The 23,939-nt window shown below is 36.6% G+C and overlaps 2 protein-coding genes and 1 long non-coding RNA gene across 6 annotated transcripts in view; 2 read left to right on the top strand and 1 right to left on the bottom strand.

Moving 5' to 3' along the window:
* Window positions 1-1,498: 1,498 nt before the first annotated feature.
* On the top strand, window positions 1,499-6,223 carry LOC123874531 (zinc transporter ZIP1). Its single transcript, XM_045919945.1, has 4 exons — window positions 1,499-2,642; window positions 4,414-4,626; window positions 5,219-5,375; window positions 6,007-6,223. Exons 1-4 carry the CDS (start codon window positions 2,103-2,105, stop codon window positions 6,021-6,023), a joined length of 927 nt encoding a protein of 308 aa, XP_045775901.1. The 5' UTR covers window positions 1,499-2,102; the 3' UTR covers window positions 6,024-6,223.
* Window positions 6,224-7,362: 1,139 nt separating this feature from the next.
* LOC123874538 overlaps window positions 7,363-23,939 on the top strand; it is a 35,229-nt gene continuing 18,652 nt past the window's right edge. The window contains exons 1-2 of the long non-coding RNA XR_006797945.1: window positions 7,363-7,373; window positions 16,905-16,907. This is a non-coding gene — a long non-coding RNA (uncharacterized LOC123874538). The remainder of the gene's footprint in view (window positions 7,374-16,904; window positions 16,908-23,939) is intronic.
* The window catches only part of LOC123874534, a 275,616-nt gene continuing 263,876 nt past the window's right edge, over window positions 12,200-23,939 (bottom strand). For all 4 annotated transcript variants that reach the window (XM_045919955.1, XM_045919956.1, XM_045919957.1 and 1 more), the window contains 2 exons: window positions 15,186-15,271; window positions 12,200-12,944 (listed from right to left, as the gene is read on the bottom strand). In XM_045919955.1, coding sequence (XP_045775911.1) covers window positions 12,410-12,944; window positions 15,186-15,271 — 621 coding nt within the window. In that variant the 3' untranslated portion in view covers window positions 12,200-12,409. The remainder of the gene's footprint in view (window positions 12,945-15,185; window positions 15,272-23,939) is intronic.

Below are 23,939 nucleotides of genomic sequence, written 5' to 3'. Positions count from 1 at the left end.
TTTCCGACATGTGGCATGTGGAGTCCACCGAAATCATCCCAATCGTCATATCTGCAAACGGGTTGATCCCAGTCAGCCTCGCTCACCATCTGAGGCGACTGGGGTTCCGTGGCAGTTCGCTCGCAGCCAGGATGCAAAAAGCGGTCTTGCTAGACTCGGCTAGGATAGTCCGCCGCTTTCTCAACCTGTCGCCCTGACCCCCGGCCGTTTGGTCTTCCCTGCCGGGGCGTAATCCTCCGCCCGGTACAAATATGTATTTATGTAAATGTGTATGTAGGTTTATTTATTTTTATGTATGTAAGTATATTATATTATCTTTGGCTTTTATATATATCTATTTTGTAACCGGGCGTGAGAGTAAGTTATATCTATAATAATAATAATATCTTTATTTATTTAAGCAACAAAGGCCCACAATATTATGTTAGTAAACATCTTAACCTATGTTAGTAAAAATTAAAATGTAATGTATGTTAGTAAGAAACTTATTCTATGTTAGTTAATATAATTAATATACTTATTAACTAATGCAGACATCCAGTGCGCTTTGAGAGCGCTGTCCTGTCTGTCTGCTATCACCTTCAGGATAATATGATTCATAAAGAACCATTGAAGTCTGAATCACTTCTAGCGGGAATAAACCCTGATGACTTGATACTTTTGTTTGTGCTTTTGTTTGTTTGGGCAGATGTAAAATATAGACTAGTTCCTATTGAGCTTGACCGTCGTGGCCAAAATTCGTATCTACTGGTGGAACATTATTATTCAGTATTACCTGGCCTAACCGCAAGCCATCCTCAAGGTCCATCAGTACGTAGTCAAAATTCCACGGACACGTATCAAGCGATTTGCCTCTTCGTTTCTAATTCGAACCGCTAGGATTTGTCCCAGCGGTTCGAATCGAGCAGTTTTCCCCTCCACTTTTAATAAAAGTCAAGTCAAGAGTGAAGTGGCATCTTCTAGGCAAGCGCACTCCATATTAAGCTGCCATCAACACTTGCCAGCAGGTCTGGTTGCAGCCAATATTAGTCTATAAATTTAAAAAAACTTGAAGAACCAGGTGGTCTATAAAACCGACCGATATCCATATATTGAGTATTATATAAATATACCATAACTACATATAACTACATAATATAAAGAACTAAGTAGTTAGGTATGTAGTTAATTATATTTGAAACATAATAGTATACTCATACTTACCTATATCACACTGACCATTTTGCTATGATCCGCTAAAGCAGCGATTAATCAGAGGGAAGGCATTTAAAATTATTTTATCGTTAACGGCGTTGGAGATCTTTTTATAATGGTCTTGTTAATGTATTTACTTTGGGCGATTTTAAACCTTATGTAGTCTACATAAATAATAAATTAGTTTACAGCCATATCGGCCATATGTTCCCGTATATAATGTCAGCGATTTTGAACTTTAAATACCAGATGTTAGGACATGAATTTGTTAACATTCATGTGAGTCACTTTTATGTCCTTGGAGGGTAGAGATACAATTCATAACGAATCCGTGTTTAAAATGTGCCGGTCGTGTTTTGATTCGATTACTTTTTAGTAAAGTGTTTAAAGGAAATTATATTACTGATAAGTACCTAACTCGTGTGTATTGAATGATAACGTGTGTAAATACGAGATAAAGGGAACGGACGGACTGTTTCGAGCTGAGAGTGTCGTTTGAAACCATTATTACGCCTTGGGATCCAAATTGTAATAGATTGTATTGCAAAACCTAGGTACCGAATCGAGAACCTCCTTTTTGGAAGTCGGTGAATAAAGTTGGTGATGATTGATGACTAAACAAATATTTTCGCTGAAAGTGACGCAAATAGTGAAGAATTTTATATTTAAAAGTGGCTATAATGGAATGAAGAGTTGACGAAAAAGTGACCAAACATAAAAAAAAAATTGAACCACTTTTTGATAAGTACGGGACAAAGATAGAATTATAACACTGAAGATATTCATTAGCGGATGAAGAACTCCTTTCTTTTTGAAAGTTGGTTAAAGTGACGAAATAAGTAAATTCAACCAAGTGAATACGTGAGATAATACCTATCTATTGCAACGTGACACTAAACTGATGAAAAATGGAAGCCTCAACGGCAAAAGTGATATCCATTATAGCATTAGGACTAGGAAGTTTTGTCACGGGTATGGCACCAGCATGCATTTCCCATAGTGCAAGACAAAGGCATCCTTTATTCATATCTTGTCTACTTTGCTTCGGCGGTGGAGTTTTACTAGCCACCTCTTTAACTCACATGCTACCAGAAGCTCGAGAGAAACTCCCACAGTATACAGAACTTTTATTATGTGCTGGATTCTTTCTTGTCTACATCGTCGATGAAATCGTACATATCTTCAATGGGACGAATGAGCACCCTCAAAGCCCTGTGGTTCAAAGGAATTATGGCACTGTAGAACAGAGTTTGTTGGAACGGAGGAGTAATGATGATGAGATGAGGGACAAATGCTGTGGCGATGCAGGGAGTCCGACGATGTGTCATATCAGCCACACGGAGCCGTGTAATAAGAGTTCTTCTGGTGTCATCGGGTTGTTGTGTGCTTTGTTCGTTCATAGCCTTTTGGAAGGATTGGCGATTGGATTGCAGGAAACTGCTTCTCAGGTTGGTTATCAAAAAGCTTAATGAATAATTTGAATGTTTTTTAAAGCGCTGATAGCTTCAAAAGGTTCGGGGTCCAATCTCGGAGGCACATCTAATTTTTCAGAGCTATATTATGCTTTTTAAGAAATTAGATATCACTGGGAATTAAATTAAATATCAATGTCTACGTACCTACTATTCCTTTTGTCAAGGTCAGTTATAATGCTTGAGGCGTGGACGGATAAATTCTCTTTCGCAATGCGGAAGTCACTTTCGCATTCAGGTATCATTAGATTTCGCGATTTGGTAGGACTTTTGTTGACCTGTGGGTGTGTGTGTGAGTGTGTGCGTGTGTGAGTGTGTGCGTGTGTGTGTGATGCAATAAGCTAAGCCTCGCAAGCTGTTATTAAAAGTATTCTATTCAGCCATAGAAGACTTGACTGGGGTTCGATTATGCCTACTTTTTCGTGGAATGTATCCATAACACCAAAGTTTTTTTAATTCAGATATAAGTTAGCCCTTGACTGCAATCTCACCTGGTGATTAGTGATGATGCAGTCATTGATGAAAGCGGGCTAACCTGGAAGGGGTACGGTGGTTTTATTAAACCCATACTCCTTCCGTTTCTACACAGCATCGTACCGGAACGCTAAATCTGGAAACGCTAAAAATGGTAACTAGCCACGGCGGAAGCCTCCTACCAGACCAGACCAAAAATTTAGAATTAATGATGCCCAATTTTACCAATTTTAATTTAGAGATTTAAAATAGTGGTATGGTCTGTTTATTCTGGTGGTAACTATTAGATGTTAATAAAAAGGTTTCTTAGGCTATGTATTATCTACTTTTTTTTTTTTTAATTGAAAATATTACAATAAAACTTAAAGCTAGCCTTATCTAAATACTATACAAATCATGCCCGCGTGGAATGGTGCCAAGAATACTGGCTGCATTTCCGCGTTGGACAGCCAGGCTGATCCGTTGCGCAAAAAATGAGCCAGCTCTTCTGTCACCCGATGAGGCTATTAAACGCGGTATTATTATTTATTATCTATTTTATTATCTACTTGTAACTTATCCTTTGTCTTAATTTTGGTATCTGTAACGATATAGTTATGAAGATAATAGGTAAGTATTATTACATTGTCAGATAAAAAGGCTTTAGGTAGTGTTATCAGCAATCGTATGTGACCTAATTTTGCCAATTAAGTACAAGAGATAACACGGTAATTTAATTGTCATTGTTGAGTGCAATTTGGTGGAATAGGACTTTAATAAATATTCATCATGATCAACCCAACGTCGGCTCACTACTAAGCACGGGTTTCCTCTCGGAATGAGTAGAGTTTGTGTTTAGCCTATCACGCTGGCCAAGTTCGGATTAGCAGACAATAGATACTTGCCACCTTCACAATAATCCCTCCGAATACCTTCTGTATAATTTTTAACCCCCGACCCAAAAGAAGAGTGTTATAAGTTTGACTTGTGTATCTGTCTGTGGCTCCTAAACTAATGAACCGATTTTAATTTAGTTTTTTTTGTTTGAAAGATGGCTTGATCGAAAGTGTTCTTAGCTATAATCCAAGAAAATCGGTTTAGCCGTTTGAAAGTTATTAGCTCTTTTCTAGTTACTGTAACCTTCGCTTGTCGGGGGTGTTATAAATTTTTAATTTACACTTGTCACCTACACTTCCTGTATTAAATGTTTGTCTATCCGTCTGTCTGTTTCAGCGGATTATGGCAAATTAAGCTTTTGACTCCTTCTATTTAAATATTATTTAGTTTTTTTCAGGTCCTTCTTTTGCTAGGCGCGGTAGCAAGTCACAAGTACGTGGTAGGATTCTGCCTGGGCGCTGAGCTGTGCGCCAGCGCGCCGGGGCGGCTGTGTGCGCACATCGTGTGTGTGGCGCTGTTCAGCGGCGGATCCGTCGCCGGCATCGCTGTAGGCGCTGTTCTGGACAACGTCAACGTTCTGAAGGACTCCGTCGCTGTGCCTATCATGCAGGTAACTTTCTGCTAAGTGAGAACGATGAAAGTCAGTCATCTCTTCATTGCTAGAAGTTCATGGGAAAAATTGTCTTTAGACTCAGTCGTATAGGCGACCAAAATTACTCTGATTCCGTCGTCGGACAGTTTTAGGACGACTGTCAATCTAGCACTAATCTAAGTCTAGTAGATATGTGGTACAATATTCGCTCATCGCTTACATGCACTCGCAGCGGCATTGGCACGAGTGAAAATACGGCGCAGGCATGGTGCAGTTGCATGGGGATTCGCAATAGCGCAATGAATACGCGCAATAAAATAATAATTTATACTTATGGATGCGAAATGTAATACCTTATACCTACTAACTAAGGCTAACAGACGTCTTGCCTCCTGTCGTGTATAGATCCAGCTTTATAATTTTCGCTCGAAGTTTTAGATCAATGGACGAACGTAAGCTTTAAAACAAGACATTTAAGATCCTTAGGTCGTAACGTTGGGAAATGTAAAATCTTATACTAAGGCTAACAGACGTCTTGCGACTCGTCTCACCTCTCGTGCGAATGTATAGATCCAGGTTAACAATTTTCGCTTACCGTTCGTTGTTCCAGGCGCTCGCGGCGGGTACGCTTCTGTACGTCACGGTGAGCGAAGTGTTACCGCGCGAGCGAGCGCGCTGGCATGAGCGGAAGCACGGAGCGGGCATGGTGCAGTTCATTGCTGTTGCTGTCGGATTCGCTATTATGTACTTATTGACTATGTATCTTGGTGAGTATCTAACTTTATACTTATTTAAGCGATTTAAAGTTTCGGTACGATGCCGTGTAGAAACCAAAGAAGTATAGGTTTAATAAAAACTGGCATACCCCTTCCAGGTTAGCCCGCTTCCATCTTAGACTGCATCATCACTTACTTCGCACAATTTTTAACTATTAGGTACCTAGGTACTGTGCATTTTAGCCAAAATCAGTAAAGTGGGATTAACTAGGTAATACTCTACTGTTAAATTGAAAATATTAGGAATAAAACTTAAAGCTATATAAGCCTAATTACTGTATAAATCATGCCCACGTGTAATGGTGCCAATGATACTGGCTGCATTTCCGCACGGTCCGCACCGGACAGCCAGGCTGATTCGTTGCAAAAAAACCGGACAAGTGCGAGTCAGACTCGCGCACTGAGGGTTCCGTACTTGGGTATTTTTTCCAACATTTTGCATAATAAATCAAAAACTATTTTACATAAAAATAAATAAATATCTGTTTTAGAATGTTCAGGTAAGGCCGGATGGACGGACAGACAGACTAAGTGATCCTATAAGGGTTCCGTTTTTTATTTTGAGGTACGGAACCCTAAAAAATGAGACTGTTAAATTGAATGTAATTTTTTTCTGTTACAGATCATGATGCCGAGTAATAAAATATATAACGCTGTGTTACTTTAATTGTATTTTGTAAGATATTATCAAGACAGTACTTATAATCTTAAAACTATAGGTAATTCCCTAAGAACATTAAATTAAGTTTCGTACTTACCTTATCAGATATTATTCTATGTTGTAAAATAGGCTACTGTTATTGTTAAGATTTTTGATAATAAAACAATTTTCGATTTCAGTTGATTTTATTTTATTAAAATTGTGTGATATTGATGTTATTTTTACATCGTTTGTGATGGTAATTTGCTGTTAACGAATTGCTCCTCACTTTTACTTAAACTCATTATTGCAATAATTAGTAAAATATTATTATTTTATTTGGGTAGCTTTAATAGTATCTGATGTAAACTTTGAGTGAAATATGAGAATAAATACAAATAATAATAATAATTAGTACTACATCAACGGTTTTTATACGTAACAATTCTTTCTTAATCTGATATTTTACATTTTATCATTTATTTTTATTTATTAAATTACACATGGCACTGTTAGTGTGAGTTGCTTGTATTGTAGATTAAAAATATTAGCGCCATCTATGTTTGTGCATAAAAAGTTAAACCTTCTTACTATTCGACACTAGATGGCGCAAATACGGATACGGAATAAAGTGTTGCAAGTTAAAAAATTAATAAACATATTTCAGCGCCATCTATAGTTACTTTTAAAAACTTAATGTTGTGATTTACTCGACACTAGGTGGCGCTTTCATGAATAAAATTTTAGTTATCTACTATGTAGAAAATGTTTAAATAATAATTTGTTCGCATATATAATTAAATGCACATAATAATCTCAGTTCATAATACTATTGTGATAGTTATATACATTGTATTTATGAAAGCGACTCTCTACATACACTAATATCCATACAAATATCGGAATACCTCGTATTACACAGTATAAATAAACGAATAAACTCTTACAACTAGCTTTTTTTAAATACAATAAAAGTATTACAAAATAGAAAATAATACAGATCTTTGACTCGACGCTTACAACTAAGGAAGTTACAGTACATCAGTAGTACGTAGAGTTAAAATATAATAACAAAATTATAGAAACGTTATTTTTTGAATAAATATTCTTAACTTTAGATGATAAGAGAGCAGTGTTTATGTTCTTGTTGTGTTGTATATGTTGTTTTAGTGTACATTACGCTTTACAAAGTTTAAAGTTTACAGGTAACTGACACTCATTTCAAATATCAGAAGTGAATGAAAGATTTTCTTAAATATCACATAAGATAAATAAGTAATTAAATTATTGTTCATTAATTGTTGAATGTTTTAATACTATGGCGATAATAGCTAGTTTTATCGGCAGGCGTGACTATAATATTATTGTCTTTGTTAACGTAACATTCACTTGATATTAAAACACTTTGTGCCTAGATATTATAAAATAACTACCATTTTAGTAGGCCCACATTGGTAACCATTTCGACACCTCCCACGTAAGTTGTTGTATCCCCAAAACTACAACTTTTCAGTAGAGCGTTTTAAAGATATAAATTGAAATTAAAGCTCCATTTTTCAATATATTTTTGTGAAATTCGGTATTTAGTTATAGTTTACAGTACTTTAACATATTCTGAAAGATAATCTATAGAAATACTTCACATTTCTGAGATTTTGTTCATACAACATTTTACGGTGTGTTTCATCTTTGTAAAATGTTGTATAAGATACTTACAACAAATTACGCTGGAAAAAACGGGTTGAGTGTCATCGTATGTGTTAAATACAACAGTGTACGTCGTTTAAAATTTAAAAAAAATGTAGTATGTGTAGTCCGAATCATCATTTCCAACCAATGGATGTCCACTACTGGACATAGGTCTCTTGTAGGGACTTCTATATGCCACGGTCTTGCACCACCTGAATCCAGTGGCTCCTTGTGACTCGTTTGATGTCGTCTGTGCACCTAGTGGGAGTCTGTCAACGCTGCGCCTACAGTGCGCGGTTCCAGCACCTTGGGACCTCAACGTCTACGGGTCCTTCGAATTATGTGCCCCGGCCATTTACACTTCAGCTTCGCAACCCATTTATGCCGGTTACTCTGATTTTCCTACCGATATCCACATTCCAGATTCGATCACGCAGAGAAACTTCAAATATAGCTCTCTAATTGCCCGCTTAGTGACTCTGAACTTTCTTATGAATTCCATTATAATATGGGACCATATTATCTCGGATCCATAATATGTCATCACTGGTAACACGCACTGTTCGAAGACTAATTTAGTTTCCATACGCTGCCGCCGAGTCGGATTCGTTGGCTAACCTGTTTCTTGAAATTGCACTTACCTACCTGGTCCAGGTACCTGTTCCAGGCTCACACTTTTCTATAATTTCGAGTGCAGAGCCCTCAACGATTACTGGGTGGGCCGAGACATAGAAATTAGACATAATTTTCGTCTTACTCATGTTCATTTTCAGGCCCATCTGTTGTGAAACTTTGCAAAGGTCATTGAGCTGTAAATGTAGAAACTCTGGGAAACCTAATAAAGTTTCCCAGAGTTTCTGCGATAGTGACTATGTCATCGACAAATCGAAGGTGAATTTCTTTTGATGTTAATGTTAAGTTCATTCCAATCCAAGCTTAAAGATAAGGACGTGTTCCAAACATGGTGTTTTCGTACAGGATTCTATTTCAGCATTTGTATGAACAGGCAGTTATTTCAGCATCTCAATAGCGACCTTAATACAGCCCCAGTTTCCACCAAATCAAAAACTTTCACATAGTTTACAAACGCTTAGCAAAGAGGCAGATTATTATAATAGCCTTCATTTATATTATGCATAACATGTCGCACCTTATGAATGTGACCTATAGTGCTTAAGCTTTTTCAGAATCAAGCTTGTTAGGGATGCTGAAAGTCATCGAACTTATTATTGTGACGATTCATAATGACTTACGATAACAACAGCTTATAGACATGGCTTAGCAGCGAGATGAGTCTATGACTCTTCTTGAGTAATGTTTGTAACTTTGTGATTTCGTTATGCAATGAACTAGATTATTTTAAATATAAGATTCACTAACCTTTTGTGCCCACATTGCAACAAATAAACCATTACTTATTATTTATTACGGCGTTATCGCCATGACGGGATTGAAAATCCCGTCATGGCGATTGGAAAATCGCTGAAAGACCTTAAGTACTGGTTTGCCACCCGCTTTCAGGAATTCTACTGTGATTCTGATATCACCGAGCGAATTTTTATCCTTGAGTTGTTTGAGAGCCATACTTATCTCGTATAAACTGGCATCTGGGATATCTTGGGTATAGTGTCCCGTCAATTTAGCTCTGGGATCTTTAGCCAAATCTTCAACAAGTCTTTGTATTGTGGTGTATAACTGTCCATAGAACTTCTCCACTTATTTCAAGAGCTCAAGTTTAGCTAAAATGAGGTGTTGTCAGTTTTTTGTCGTATCAGCAGACCCTGTTTAGTAGACAGATCTTTCGTGAATACTTTTGAGTTCCTGTTCCGCTCTATGGTATCTTTAAAACGAAATTAAAGATCCATAAGTCACGTGTTTGTACAATAGAGATCTGCCAGTAGATAGGTGCATCTGCTGAAGACTACAGTATCATTTCTGGCCTTTTTCTGGCCATGAGCTTTAAAATCATAAAAAAATATTTGTTATTTTTGGACGATAGGCCGTAAAGAAATTGGACTCCACCACCTGGCAGGTTCTACCAACCTATTTATTGGAAAGGTAGGCTCTGAAATAATATATTGTAGTAGTGATTTTTTTGTTAATTATATGGTAACCTAGTGGTATGATGAGCCGATTAGTTATTTCATTAACTATCATAGGTTTACATCGCCATCAAACTAAATTTTAACATAGTTTTATTGTATACAATGTCGTATGTAAGAAAAAAAACAATGTCATAGCAACGTAAAATATAGCATGTAATCATACAACAAAATTTTGAAAAATAAATGCCGAAGTAAAATGTTGTATGTATCACTTAACACAAAATTTATTATAATTCTGCAACGTAAACGGTTGTATGTCATCATACAATACTGTTTTTGGGTGTCCTCAACGACGTAAATTGTTGTATGTAATCTATACAATAGTTTAGCTTGGCATCACTATTAAATTACTAAAATACGATAATGAAATAAAAAAATGCAAACACAACCGTGACATATCAGTGTCTTGAGTTACAAACATTTCATTTGAAGTCCGGCGTGATCTGTTGTATCTGTTACATACGAGGCGCAAACGTGCGACTTCACCCCACATAAAACGTTGTAAAGGTCGATATGATATTTTACGTCGTCTTCGTTTGAAAAATACAACATTATACGCCTCATAAGTACTTTAAAAAACAACATTTTTAGGATTTTTTTTAATTGAACATATAAAATAGATAAAAATAGACATTGTTATGTAAAAAACGCAAAATGGCAATTTTGTGGCTTACAACAACTTACGTGGGAGGTGTCGATTTTACGTATTATAGTATTCATAAGGACCAAAGATTGTATTAAGTAGGTACGGTCTACCTATCATCCCATTACTTTGATATAAAAATTAGGTACTTACATAATATTTTGAGAAAAACATTATATTAAAGAGTAATTTTCAAGCTACGATTTCGAATTTGTTGTAGTTGAATTTTGAATTAGAATTTAAAGTCTTTAAAATTCTTCCAACTAGACCAACATTCACGGAATTTAGTGGCACTTTGGGATTCTTTGATTATAAATACGTATTTATATGCTTGAAAACACATAAAAACATAGGAACACCCCTATGACGGTACCTCTGGACCAGATCAAGTCTCAAAGCTCTCGAGCTATGAATAATTAACAAATTAATTTGACAACATAAATTTTAGAAAATTATATCATCGTAATCACAATTATGTAAATTGCAGTAGTTGCATGGGTACACATAAAGATGTTACGAAATGTTAAGGTTTCTTGTGTATGAAATATTTGATAATATGGCAGATTACAAAATTCTTAAGCTAATATTCACGTTTTCGCAAAAGGCATCGTAGATAAGGCACAAAGTGAAGGCACTGTGTCGTAAGATCAAAGGCACCGATCCACACTCAGTGGACGAGAGTTCAAAACAGAGTTCTGCGTTCTGCGTTCACTGTGATCTAACTTTACTCTGAAGTCTTACACTTAGATGTAAGTTATCTTTTCTAATAAAATAAAATAACAACTGTGACTATAAATAAGATTGTTAGGTATAAGACCATTCAAGAAGAATATTTAAAAGTTATAGAAGAAGAAAAAGGAATTTACAAGGTACAATTTTAAGTATATAAAAGGAAAAGGTGACTGACTGACGCACTCAAACTGCTGGATGGATTGAACTGTAATTTGGCATGCAGATCGCTATGTATTATGACGTAGACATCCACTTAGGAAGAATTTTTGAAAATTCAACCCCTAAGAAGGTAAAATAGGGGTTCGATATTTGCGTAGGTACCATGCAGATGAAGCTGTCAAACACTTGTGTGTATAGCAAAAAGCGATCCTTCAAGCGATCGCATGGCAATACAATAAACGCAAAACACAGAACTCTGACCTCAGTATCATAGGCCGGTAGCTGTGGGATGTTGCCTAAGACCAACATTAATTTTACAAGACAAGAAGCGTATTAAATAGACGAAAATTTCCAAAATAAATACATAGTACAATAGTCAATAGTACCGACAAGTGTACACAACGGGTCCCACTTGATCGCATCGGTAACATTCGTTAAGGCTAAGCGATTGCAGCATCTGATGTGACCTTGGATAAACTTCTGTCAAAATACAGTGTGATAAAAAAATTATTTTTGAGGTCGCCTAAAACTTTTATGTTAAACAACTCAAATTTTGACATTTCCTGATTTAAAGTTAAAGATATTCGATAAAATACCCGAAATTAATATGATCGATCTATCTGTGATATGTTGATAAGTTACACAAAAAAGTTATTTGTCAAAAATTGTATGACATTTTTTAAAAGTAACAACGTTTCTGTGTAACTTAACTACAGATTGTTATCATTGATTTCAGCTGGTAGTAAATGCAAAGATAATGTTTTATTTATATCACCAAAAGCAAATTCAGATAATCAAAATTAGGTTTTTGCTACAATTTCAAAGATTGTGAATTTTAATTCATATGATAAAGTCGAAAAACTCAATGAATGTCAACGTTAACTTGCTGAAATTGAAACAATAAAACATAAGAGATTGGTTGCACGAAAGAATTTAGGAATCAATTGAAATTCTCGTAAAAGCGTCAAAACAATCAGATGCCGCGACCGACCTACTAAAAACTAAGTTCGGGAATTCCGCAATTTGTTCAAAGTCCACTGGTTAGACACTAAACACATCAAGTATCGTCGTCCTCCTCTAAGCGTCTATTCCTCTTCCTCTGCCTGTGTCGCTCCAGTCTCTTTCTATGGGCACTTTTACGCTTCGGCGGCGTTATTTGACACTCACACCCCGCACGCACTATTACATAATCCATGGACCACCCTCCTGACCCTGGCACGGAAAAGTGTCCTTCAGGTCGGTGCCCTTGAGGCATCTCAGTCGCAGACGAGTACCTTACGAGAGCGTAGGAGTAAGAATACTTTTGGACGCATCTGGATTGGTTGTACAACCTTGCGTCGACGAATCTGCAAGGCTTGTCGACCACTCCAGGAGCGCATGACAGCTCGTAGAGCCGTTGTTTATTTTCACCGTCCTCGTACAGTTCTACATAGAGACCGGTGGGCGTTCGGCCGCCTTTCTTGGCGACCATTTCTGGTATTGAAGGACAGCACTCGACGTCCCGGTTGGAACCTTCCTTCCTCAGGATGGACTGCATCTCGCGCCAGTGCGAGCGCTTCCACGCTGCTGTCGCGTCTAGTTCCTCGTCCGTCCTGGAAGCATTTTTTTTTGAATTAAGAACTTTTCCAAGCTTATATTTTGTGTGATTTACTAAATTGTTGGAAACGTTTTCTACTAAAATGAAAATGAATGTGACTTTCAAGCTAATAATGTGCCCAATTTTAACCGATCGCTGAATGTAAATCTGTCCTTCAGTAATTAAAGCGGTTAGGGGCAAAATAGAGTTTGTCACCTGATTAACTAACTGAGACATTACTAGTTAAAAGTTAAGATCATAATTAAGTCTAACTACGTCGAAATATCTGATTGCAATTGATAAAGGACAGTTTTGCTGTTATTGGTGTTAACATAAAAAGTTACATCAAGTCTGTAATAGAATTCTGATCGCCTAAATTACTGACTAAAACCAAGTAGACCGTTGGAAAGTAGGTTTTAGATACGATGTTAGCAACATTTTTTTTATACTCAAAATCGGAAAGGCTTACGACAGAAATATTAATATTTAAATTTGTTATTATAGATGATTAAGATTCTACTGTTAATTAATCTAATTTATAATAATTTGATTTGGATTTAGATCTAGGTCAATTTTAAGCCGATGATCAAATATGTTTTTAGATTGGCATTTTTTGGAATCCTTGATAAATAATTTGTGTATAAAATAAAGTTAATAAAGAAATCCAAAATGTTGGTATGTTATGTTATTCCGAATGTTGTAAATAGTAAGTTTAATAGAGACATAACATCTCTACTGATGCCAGATAAAAACTTTAGAGACGCTGCAATGCAAATGAACTTGTGTTGATAAAAAAATCAAAACGATTTCTAGGCACTCAATAAAAACAGGTACATATCAGAGTTGGATAAAGTGCATGATATCTTAAACGAGTAGGGCTTAACGAACGGCTAACATAAACAGTAAAGATAAAAACATTTTCATTACATAAGTACCTACCTGTATAATCTTATAAGGCAGTGCCGCAAAGTAGTTTTTAATTGCGTAGGTACCGATATTAAGAGATCTATATTAACCATTTCATTATTTTTAATTAAGTCTGTAAACTGGCCACTCTAAAAACTTTGTGGGATTTCTTTGTTAATTACAAAAAGTAACAAAAATGTAACTATCTTTTTTTGACGTGACGTCTTATAATTCGATAGAGCCGGCTGCACGCACGAAAAAACATGACTCATGCGGCGTTACCTCGCTCTGAGGCGTTCCATGTAAGGCTTGAAGTGCAAGCGAGAGCGCGGAACGAGCGACAAAGAAGCACAATCGGCCTTTGTTGTCACGTTCAACTATCGTCAGTAAACCAACTTTACAGACAACCAATTTTTTTTTTTAACAATAGTAATGGCTACAACAGTAAGTTAAGACAGGAATTTGGGATGTAAAGAGGATTTTCGCCTGTCTTAATTCCGCAGCTCCCTGTGACTCATTTGATATTATTTTTCCACCTAAAGGTTGTTTTCCAACGCTATATTTTCTGGAGCGAACTTCAGTAAGTATTTAGTTTCAAAGATGTAGCTTATGAGTATTAAAAAACCTATATCCATGCGGACGAAGTTGCGGGTATAATTTTTTCATTTGTTTTTTTTATTTAGATACAAGTTAGCCCTTGGCTCCAATCTCACCTAGTGATAAGTGATGATGCAGTAAACTGCATCTAAAAAGATGGAAACTGGCTAATCTGGCAGGGTTATGCCAGTTTTCATTAAACCCCAACTCCTTTGGTTACTACGCGGGATGTCGGAACGCTAAATCGTTTGGCGGCACGGCTTTGCCGGTAGGGTGGTACGGCCAAAGCCTCCCACCATGCTCCCACCAGACCAGAGCAGAGGAAATTTAGAAATTATAAAATTTCAAATTTCCCCGGCAGGGAATTGAACTCGGGTCCTCCCACTAACAAAATCACAGCGATCACCGCTGCATCATCTATAGCACGCGACAGGTCGAGATGGCAATCAGGATATTATGAGGCGAAGGGTTGCCCCGCACACCCGCACGTCACCCATGGGGCGTCCCCACCCCGATCCCCATTTCGACCTATCGCGTACCTACTATAGAAGCTCTTTTCAGACTACGCTATAATATAATAGCACATAGCATATCAACAATATCGTGCACCCGGCACCATACATTATTATGAACACGTTCACACTTCACTGTACGATATATTGGCTTACTTGCTTAGATCCTTATTTGCTATACTATATATCACAATAGTATAGCGCAGTCTGAAGAGCTTTAAGTAAATGGAAGCTATACATACAGCACGCGGTGCGCGTGGGGAGCGCGGCGCACGCGGCTCGCGTTTCCCATCACGTCGCCTGCGCCCGCCACTGCCCCACACAGCACCTGCAAACACAATACACCTCCTTTATAATACTGTCACTTTACCCACCCACTAAAAGCCATGATAGCCTAGTATGTAAGACGCCCACCTCCTAGGAAGTCGGGGATTTGATCCTGGAAGCTGCCTATTCACTCTTGCTTTGAAGGTATGAAGGTTACGTGGAAACGCGGACGCCGGAAGGGCACTTCACACCTAAGCATTCCGAACCAGTGGTAAATTATTTGACGATTCAAAAGCACTTGTAAAAGTTTATTTGAATAAAAATCTATTCTATTCTATTCTATTCTAAGCGTAAAAACTTTGAGTAGAAACATTTCGTGCGAGTAAATTGGATGTCGACCACATAAGGATGCCAATATTCACGGTTTCTCGCTGTTCTGTGATAGATTGGTGAAGGAGGAACAAGGTTGTTAAGTTCCTGAGCACTTTCTAAATATATCCGATAAAAGACCGATAGGTAGACGATATAAAGGTGGCGAGGGTGAGTAGCAGATGGATGAGGAAGGCTGAGGAATGAGGACTTATGAGTTATTGTTACGATGGACGCATATCTTGGATGGATGGATTGGTTGGATGGATTAGATTGGATGGATGGATGGGTGGATTCGGACAATAGTGTGGCTATTCAACAAAGCGGCAATTTATTTGATCATCACGTTTTCTTTGTTGTCACCTCAGTCTTCGAACAAATATATCGTGTGTGTAATAGTAGCAAGGTGATGAAATGAATTTGTTATGCTTTGTCAGACACGTGCATTTTAATCAGTGAGCGTACATAGTAACAGGTGTAATACTGAGTGATATGGGATGTAACTTTAAAAGTACGCATTTTTACAGAAATCTAGAATATATAATATATATAATAATAATCAGATAATCAGATACAAATATGAATGTCTTTTTCACTGAGTTTGATTGGTCAGTATTTAAATGATTACCAACCGACCAAGGATATATGGAACGCAAGACGAATAATCTACCCTTTTCAGTACAATAAAAATTAATTTTCGGAATGCGGAAATCTGTAGTTATCCTTTTATCATATGTTTCTCAATGGTAATAGATAAATTTCCAATACCCCTTATCTCATTTCCTGAGGATTTTGAGATTATTATAATACAGACGATAAATAAATTCCATTACAACTAGACTATTGTGGGTTAATGCTAGATTAAATCAAAATCTATGACGACATTTTTAATTGATTGTTGTTATTGTTACTCGTTTTGAAAAACAAGTGGACTTGTTTTTGCATCTACAATTAATTAGGTAAGTAGTTTAATTTACCCGACCTAGTATAGAGAAGAGCAACGAAATTGAATGTTTTTGTATCTAATAGTACTGAGCACAGTGTTGATTGATTTCACCTTATCATAATAATCTTACTCATCATTATCAACTCACGCCAGTCAACTACTGAGCACGGACCTCTCCTCAGAACGAAATAAGGTTAGGACACACTCTACCACAGGCCAAGTGTGGTTTGGATCACACACCTTTGAAAACATGATGGAGAACTCTCAGGGATGCAGGCTTCACGATGTTTTCCTTCACCGTTAAAGCAAGTGATATTTAATTGCTTAGAATTCTGATAAATTATAGTTGCATGCGACCGCTGGACCCTCCAAATAGAAGGTAGTTTTTTTTTCGTAGTACAATAGCACCTTGACATAGTAGCAGTATGTTAGTCATCCTCAAGCTAAAATGAAGTATCCGTCAGTATTGGTCTTGTAATGTGTTACTTTATGTTTAAACGTCGCTAACTCTTGTATAATCGTTAGTCAACATGATTAACCTTGATAGCTAGAGAAGGTCGGACCTAACATCTAATGGCTAATAGCTTTTAAAGTTCATCAGTTTTATATGCCAGAATATGGAATGCCTTTCCGGTTTCCCTATATAGTTAAAGAAAACGTAATATGGAAGATTAATGTGAGCCTATCATATTACTGTTATCCCAAGAAAAACCCCCATTAAAATATTATTATTTGAAAGAGGTTGCGATTCTTAGCAACGAAGAACACAACACAAGGTAAGAGATCAGATTCTGTTTTTACAGACCTTAAACTAGGTGATGCCATTGGAAAAAGTTAACTAACTAACGTGTTGGTAGTTTGAGGCATGAGCCGACCAAGAGTTCAGATGATGATGATGATGATGATAATGATCATCATTGCAAGGAACTATGAGCAGAGGAGCGCGTTATGTTTGGCATCTCTCTGAGAGACAAAATCCGTAACGAGGAAATCCGTAGGAGAACCAGAGTAACCGATATAGCTCAGCGAATGAACCAGCTTAAGTGGCTGGGCAGGCCGCATCTGCTGCAGAACCGATGGCTGCTGGGGCAGACGTGTTGTGGAGAGGAGACCGCGTATCAGCAAGCCCTGTATGGGACGACCTCCAACCCGCTGGATTGAGGACCTTAAGAAGGTAGCGGGAAGTGGGTGGATGAGGAAGGCGGAGGATTGTGTGTGGTGGCGTACTATTGGGAAGGCCTATGTCCAGCAGTGGATGCAAACAGGCTAATTGGTCGATTGATTGATGAGCAGTTTCTACACGTTCCTTGTGCAACGACCTCGCTTGCCAGTCTCCAGGCATTACTAGCTCACTACATATTGATTTATTGCAGATAGCAACAGGACTTTGGGTACAGGATGTAGATTAGACAATATTCTGCGAAATACGGTCTCACGATCGTAGTAAGCTATAGCTGAGGCTTGTGTAATATCATATGTCACCGCGGAGACAAAGGGAGCTGACTAATCCGTACTGACTTCGACATGACATTTCAATATTGTGTCAATATTTTGAAACAAGGTACCTACGTCAAGTGATGTTGACATGGTTTCTAGTCTAGTTCTATACTTTAACCTATAATTAAGAGGGCTCTCTTCGTCACTCGTTTCATACAATCGTAGTTCCAATTTCATTTGAATATTAAGCAACCAAAGTCCATGAAATTTTGCAGACATATTCTAGAAACTAATATCTATGTCTGTGGTTTTCCAGATTTCTGTTAAAATATTCGGTTTCAAAGTTATGCGGTCTTAAAAAATTTCATACAAATCTTTGAGCCCCTGTAATTTTAAAACTACATATTTTTAGAAAAATCTAAAACATTACAGACACAGATATTAGTTTCTAGAATATGTCTGCAAAATTTCATGGACTTTGGTTGCTTAATATTCAAATGAAATTGGAACTACGATTGTATGAAACGAGTGACGGAGAGAGCCCTGTTAAGACGTCCGTCGGCCTCCACAGAGAGACAAATGACAAAGACAAAAAAGTCAATGGGCGTTAACCATTTTGATTGGCAAACCAATCACAAATGAATCTTTGTTTTCCATACTAAGTACCTACGGACAGTTCACGACAGTTAGGGAACTACTAGTATATTTTTTTAACTACAGGTTGCCTTATTTTTCTTTGATTTTCGTTACCATCTAATATTTGACATATCGTCGAAACCAAGAGTTCACTTACTCTAGTCTGCCCTAGTATTTATTCTATTAGAAAACTCTCTCTATCCAAAAACATTTGGATTGGTTGGTGACTCAAAATGGTTAACGCCCACTGAGTTTTTGTCTTTGTCTTTAGTATGGGACTTCGTAACAGGGAGATCCCTATACGCGTCTCCGTGGATAGTGTATAGAACTTAGAACTAGAGAGTTCGACTGAGCTTCAGCCATGGTTCGACTCATATCTGTCATATCGACTTATTACAAATTCCGCACACAGCACTGCTACTGGGGAAAATAATTGTAAATACCTTCACTGGTTTAAACAATGGCGATATTCTGTATTGATACTTTGCATACCTTAGAAACTCATGTTGGTCATTCATAGTTCACATACTATGTTGAAGTCTAGTGAGCATCACGCGTTGGTTCATTGCTATTTGACCATGATTGTCGTCAAGCGCAAGCCTATCACGCAATTTTAAAAAAAAGAATCGTCATACCCACTGACCAATTATGATCATAGTGCGTCCTTTTCACTTTTGTACAACTGTGCAAGAGAGAACTCCCTATTTAACACTCCTATACTAACGTCCAACTAACCTTGACTCCCTCAGCTAACATCCTTACCTGGAAAGTTTTCCGAGAAAATTGGTGGTTTTATAAATTTCAACGTGCTCTTGTAGAGTTTTCATTTTGTTTTCATATTGGAAATATGGCGCCAAAAAAAAGTTTTCTGACGATAATAATTATTTCGTTCCGACTCATTTCCCGATGAAAACAGTTAATATGTAGTGATTTAAACTACAGCAAATATCCTACAATCCTTTCTGAGCTCCAAATGACTGAATTAAATGTAGGTAACTACTATGTACTTATATGGACAGGAGTATCTACTTAGCTCTTAATTGAAAGTTGTTATATTTTCATTTTATAACATCGTTAGTGTCTCATTATAATGGTGTTTAAATTAACTTGCACTTAGAGGTTAATTCAAACGTCGTTTTGTTATAAGCTTAATCCGAATATTATGTTCACTTAAGGTGGTATCACATCAGCGAGGGAAGGAGTGGATTCGATGTACGAGAATTGAAATCTCGCAGGTGATTACACACCGTACGCGTTGCGGCGAAGCGAGACGTGTGGCTATTCGACAACGTACGAGATTTTCACCGAAAGCACATCTCAAAGGGGTTGAGTAACTTTGTGAAGCAGTGGAGTCATTTTTTTTTCGTAGCAGCCACTGATGTCATTACTGTTTTTTATAGTACTTTTTCAAATAACGTTAAAGCCTCAATAGCTCAACGGTTACAGGAGAGGACTGAAATCCGAAAGATCGGCGTTTCAAACCCCACCCATTGCACTATTGTCGTACCCACTCCTAGCACAAGCTTTACGCTTAGTTGGAGGGGAAAGGGGAATGTTAGTCATGATTCAAATGCCTAATATTCTTTTAAAAAATATAATAATAATGTAATACTAATAATAACGAATAATTAACAAATAAACAAAAAATTTAATCCTCGCCTCGCACGTAATCCTCGCGCACCTTTCACACCAAAGTTGGGTGGGGCAAGAATTGAAAAGCCATACTTTCAATTCTCGCACCCCTTGCCTCGGCCGGTGTGAAACTACCTTTATGGGTTAAATGGGAGGCGGAAGAGTGTTAACCCACTATACGGCACAAATCTAGCATTAACTGCTTATTATAATAATATTATCCCAAGTTTTACTGCGCTTTTATGATCATCACTAACATAACACCAATTGTATCAACTATAGACTGACACCGAGTTACGATATAAAAGTATGAGAATATCTTTTGATAATAGACTAAATAGGAAGTAAATTATTTTAAGCCTTAGGGCACTTATCCTACCGCGCCGACGAGGTAGCGATTAGCTATCGACTTTTTCTCGCTCAAGAAACGTAAAATCTATGTGTGATTTCATGTCAAATAAAGAGATAAAATACATATAGCTTAATAGTACTAAACTACCACTTAACACTGACTGTGTACTAAAGTCATATAGTAGGTCAATACAGTATGGCATATTATTGTAAATTGTACATTTGAAAAGAGCAACCGCCGAGTTTCTTACTGGTTCTTCTCGGTAGGAACAGCTTCCGAACCAGTGGTAGATTATTTTGACGATTCAAAAGCACTTGTAAAAGTTTAATTGAATAAAAATAATTTGAATTTGAATTTGAGGTACAATAAGTGCCTACTGCATTTTTTCTCTTTCAATATTAAAAAACCGTACCATCGTGCAAGATATACCTAACACTCTGCAAGTTAATAACGGTCTGCGTAGGTATATGATGTGATTTAGTGAACTAAATTTTTCGTGAACACATTTTAATTTTTTTTGTATGATATAACCACAAATTCACGGTTTTCGGATTTGTTAATTTACTTGTACTATAAGACCTACCTACCTGCCAAACGTGATTCTATGTGAACGGGAATTACCCTATAGGTTTCCTTGACAGGTCTGTCCGCCTGTCGATCGACAGAAAGACAACGAATTGATTAGGGTTCCTTTTGAGGTACGAAACCCGAAAAACACGACACACTATTTTTGCATGTTTTAAATAATAATAATCGCTACATAATATTATAATGCTACTGATTTTGTCTTGATACTTCATCAAAACCCACCGTAAAAAAGATATAAAATCAAAGCTCATTAAAATAATCAACTGTAAAGTGACAGTAAAATTAATAGCACGTTTAAAACGTTGTTAAAAAGCTATATAATCGGTCAGGTTTAGTTAAAGCTGTCAAAGGTAAACTTTTGAGTCTTACATAACTTTTGAGGTCTCATAGAGCGTACTTTGACAGACATGTCAGATCACTGATCTCTACTAACACATGTACACTGGACCTGCGATTGGCGACTTATTTTTGAATCAAATTAATATCGCCATTTTTACCGTTATTAGTAATTCTTTTTATTTTTGCTCGCTTAAAAATTTCACCCTGCACTGTTTGTATATATGTCGCAGGAAAATGTTGAAAATCGGGATTTGTTAGGCCAGAAAATAAATATTTATGTGCCCGACCTAGGTTCTATTGTGTAATATTATCTATGGGTAATATAATATATAATCAGGTGTTTTACTAGTCACTAAACTATGCTCAGTATTGTATCATATCACTTAGTTTTAGAGATATGATCAAATCACTAGATTTATTTAGTGAAATGATCAAGTTGTTTGCTATTTTAATATCTGGCAGGATAACGGTTCATCAAATCATTCAACGGGTTATCAAATCCCGGTTTTCGACATTTTCGTGCGACATAATACACAAGCCGATTTATACTGCAAAAAAATTTTCAAAAGAAAAATAAAACCGACTTCAAAAACCACAAGCACTAATAAGTAATAAATAATTTTTGTTTAGTTACACGTGTAATGTACCTAGGTAGGAAGTCGAGCGAGCATAATAAAACAAAATTAGAAATCCAAATGTGAAGCTCGCCCGACTTCATACCTAGGTACATTACAACAAGAATTATTTATAACTTTTTAGTGCTTGTGGTTTTTGAAGTCGGGTTTATTTTTCTTTTGAAAATTTTTTATTTCACAATTTTTAGTGGCCCCACTGTGCTATATAATATGCTATGCCCAGTTAAAACCCTACTGTTTACTAAGCTATTACACTGGTCGCGAGCAATTTGCTCTTATCCATTGAGGAGTTCTGTTCTCCATCTCCGAAGATATTCATCAGATCTTCATCAAATTTATATGGGACCACCTTTACAGTATACCCTTTCAAACAAAAAAAATATTTCCAAATCGGTTCAGGGGTCTTTGAGTAATCGGTGAACATACATTAAAAAAAAAAGATTCCGACGAATTGAGAACCTCCTCCTTTTTTTGAAGTCGGTTAAAAAATAAGACTTTCCCTATGTCCAATAATGATGTAGGGATGTCAGCCCTTTAATTATGTCGATTTCTTTTCTTTCCACATGTTTTGATCCAATACGTAAACGGGCACGAATCGATAGTTAAACATTAATTTATTAGCTATTTGTATTTAAATTAATTTATAACTTAATTAGGTAGATATTATTAAAGTCACAATTTATTTTAATTCTATAATAACACTAGCTAATGCAGACGACTTCATCCGTGATTTAGATTTTCCAGTAAACCTAAGAGTTCCCATAACTTTGTTTCCGATTTTTTCATTTTTTTTTTAAGAATAAGAAATTTTTGGTATAAAAGTATGTCCTTATCCTAGATGCAAGCTGCACGAAAATTCATCAAAATCTCTAAAGTGGATGGACCGTGAAAAGATAACAGATAGACACACTTTCGCATTTATTATTATATATATGGATATATGAATGTATTATTATAGGTAGGTGTCATTAAAATTATAATTTATTTGAAATCGATAGTATTGGATTATGGATATCGATTTTCCTTTGCTTCATCAATATTCATAATATCATCAAACATTGGTTGCTTAAAATTCATACATAAATAGTATATTCAATATGAATATTCACGATGTAGATACGCATCAGACATTTGTGTAGCATCGGGGTTCGTCAACATCACACCTGTTTTATTAGGCTGGGCGCACATTGTTTTAATTCTAAAATGAATTCAAAATGAATTTATTTATTCTTCTGAATTTGCTGAGTTTCTTGCCAGCTCTTCTCAGTAGAATCTGCATTCCAAATCGCTGGAATATCCGTCAAATATGCTAAAAATCAAACAGCTGAAAAATAGCGATCGCCCAGGCGGTAACAGTCAATAGGACTCCAGCCTTAGGTTTCTTTTCTATGTTAACTTTCCGCCACCATTCCCATTTCCCATTCAGGATAAGCCCAGTTGACCACTATTGGCGATGTGAATAAGATTACCTAGACACGACTGCAATGCGATTTTTAGGGTTCCGTATTAAGGAATAACTGTTATTGTATTGAGTTTTTCGTATCATATTATTTATTATTGATTGTAGTGAAAACTAAAAAATATTTAAATATACTAATTCAAACTTCAATTATACCTGAGAGTACAACTGCTTGAGTATTAGGTAACCTATTAGATTGAACCTAAATCATACGATTAAAGTAGTACTACAGGAAAATACAAAATTATGAGAATAATCACACTAATATTATAAAGGCGAAAGTTTGTATGTGTGTGAGTGTGTGTGTGAGTGTGTGTGTGTGTGTGTGTGTGTGTG

This window comes from Maniola jurtina, chromosome 18 (genome assembly GCF_905333055.1).
Source record: "Maniola jurtina chromosome 18, ilManJurt1.1, whole genome shotgun sequence".
Lineage (NCBI taxonomy): Eukaryota > Metazoa > Arthropoda > Insecta > Lepidoptera > Nymphalidae > Maniola > Maniola jurtina.
Note: the sequence above shows the minus strand (reverse complement) of the source record. Positions and strands in the feature narration are given on the sequence as shown.

Excerpts from the sequence above, each read along its gene's own strand:
- LOC123874531 (XM_045919945.1), top strand. The coding sequence starts at position 2,103 with ATGGAAGCCTCAACGGCAAAAGTGATATCCATTATAGCATTAGGACTA. Across the intron at positions 2,643-4,413 it reads TGCAGGAAACTGCTTCTCAG|GTCCTTCTTTTGCTAGGCGC; the intron begins GTTGGTTATCAA and ends AGTTTTTTTCAG. Across the intron at positions 4,627-5,218 it reads TCGCTGTGCCTATCATGCAG|GCGCTCGCGGCGGGTACGCT; the intron begins GTAACTTTCTGC and ends TCGTTGTTCCAG.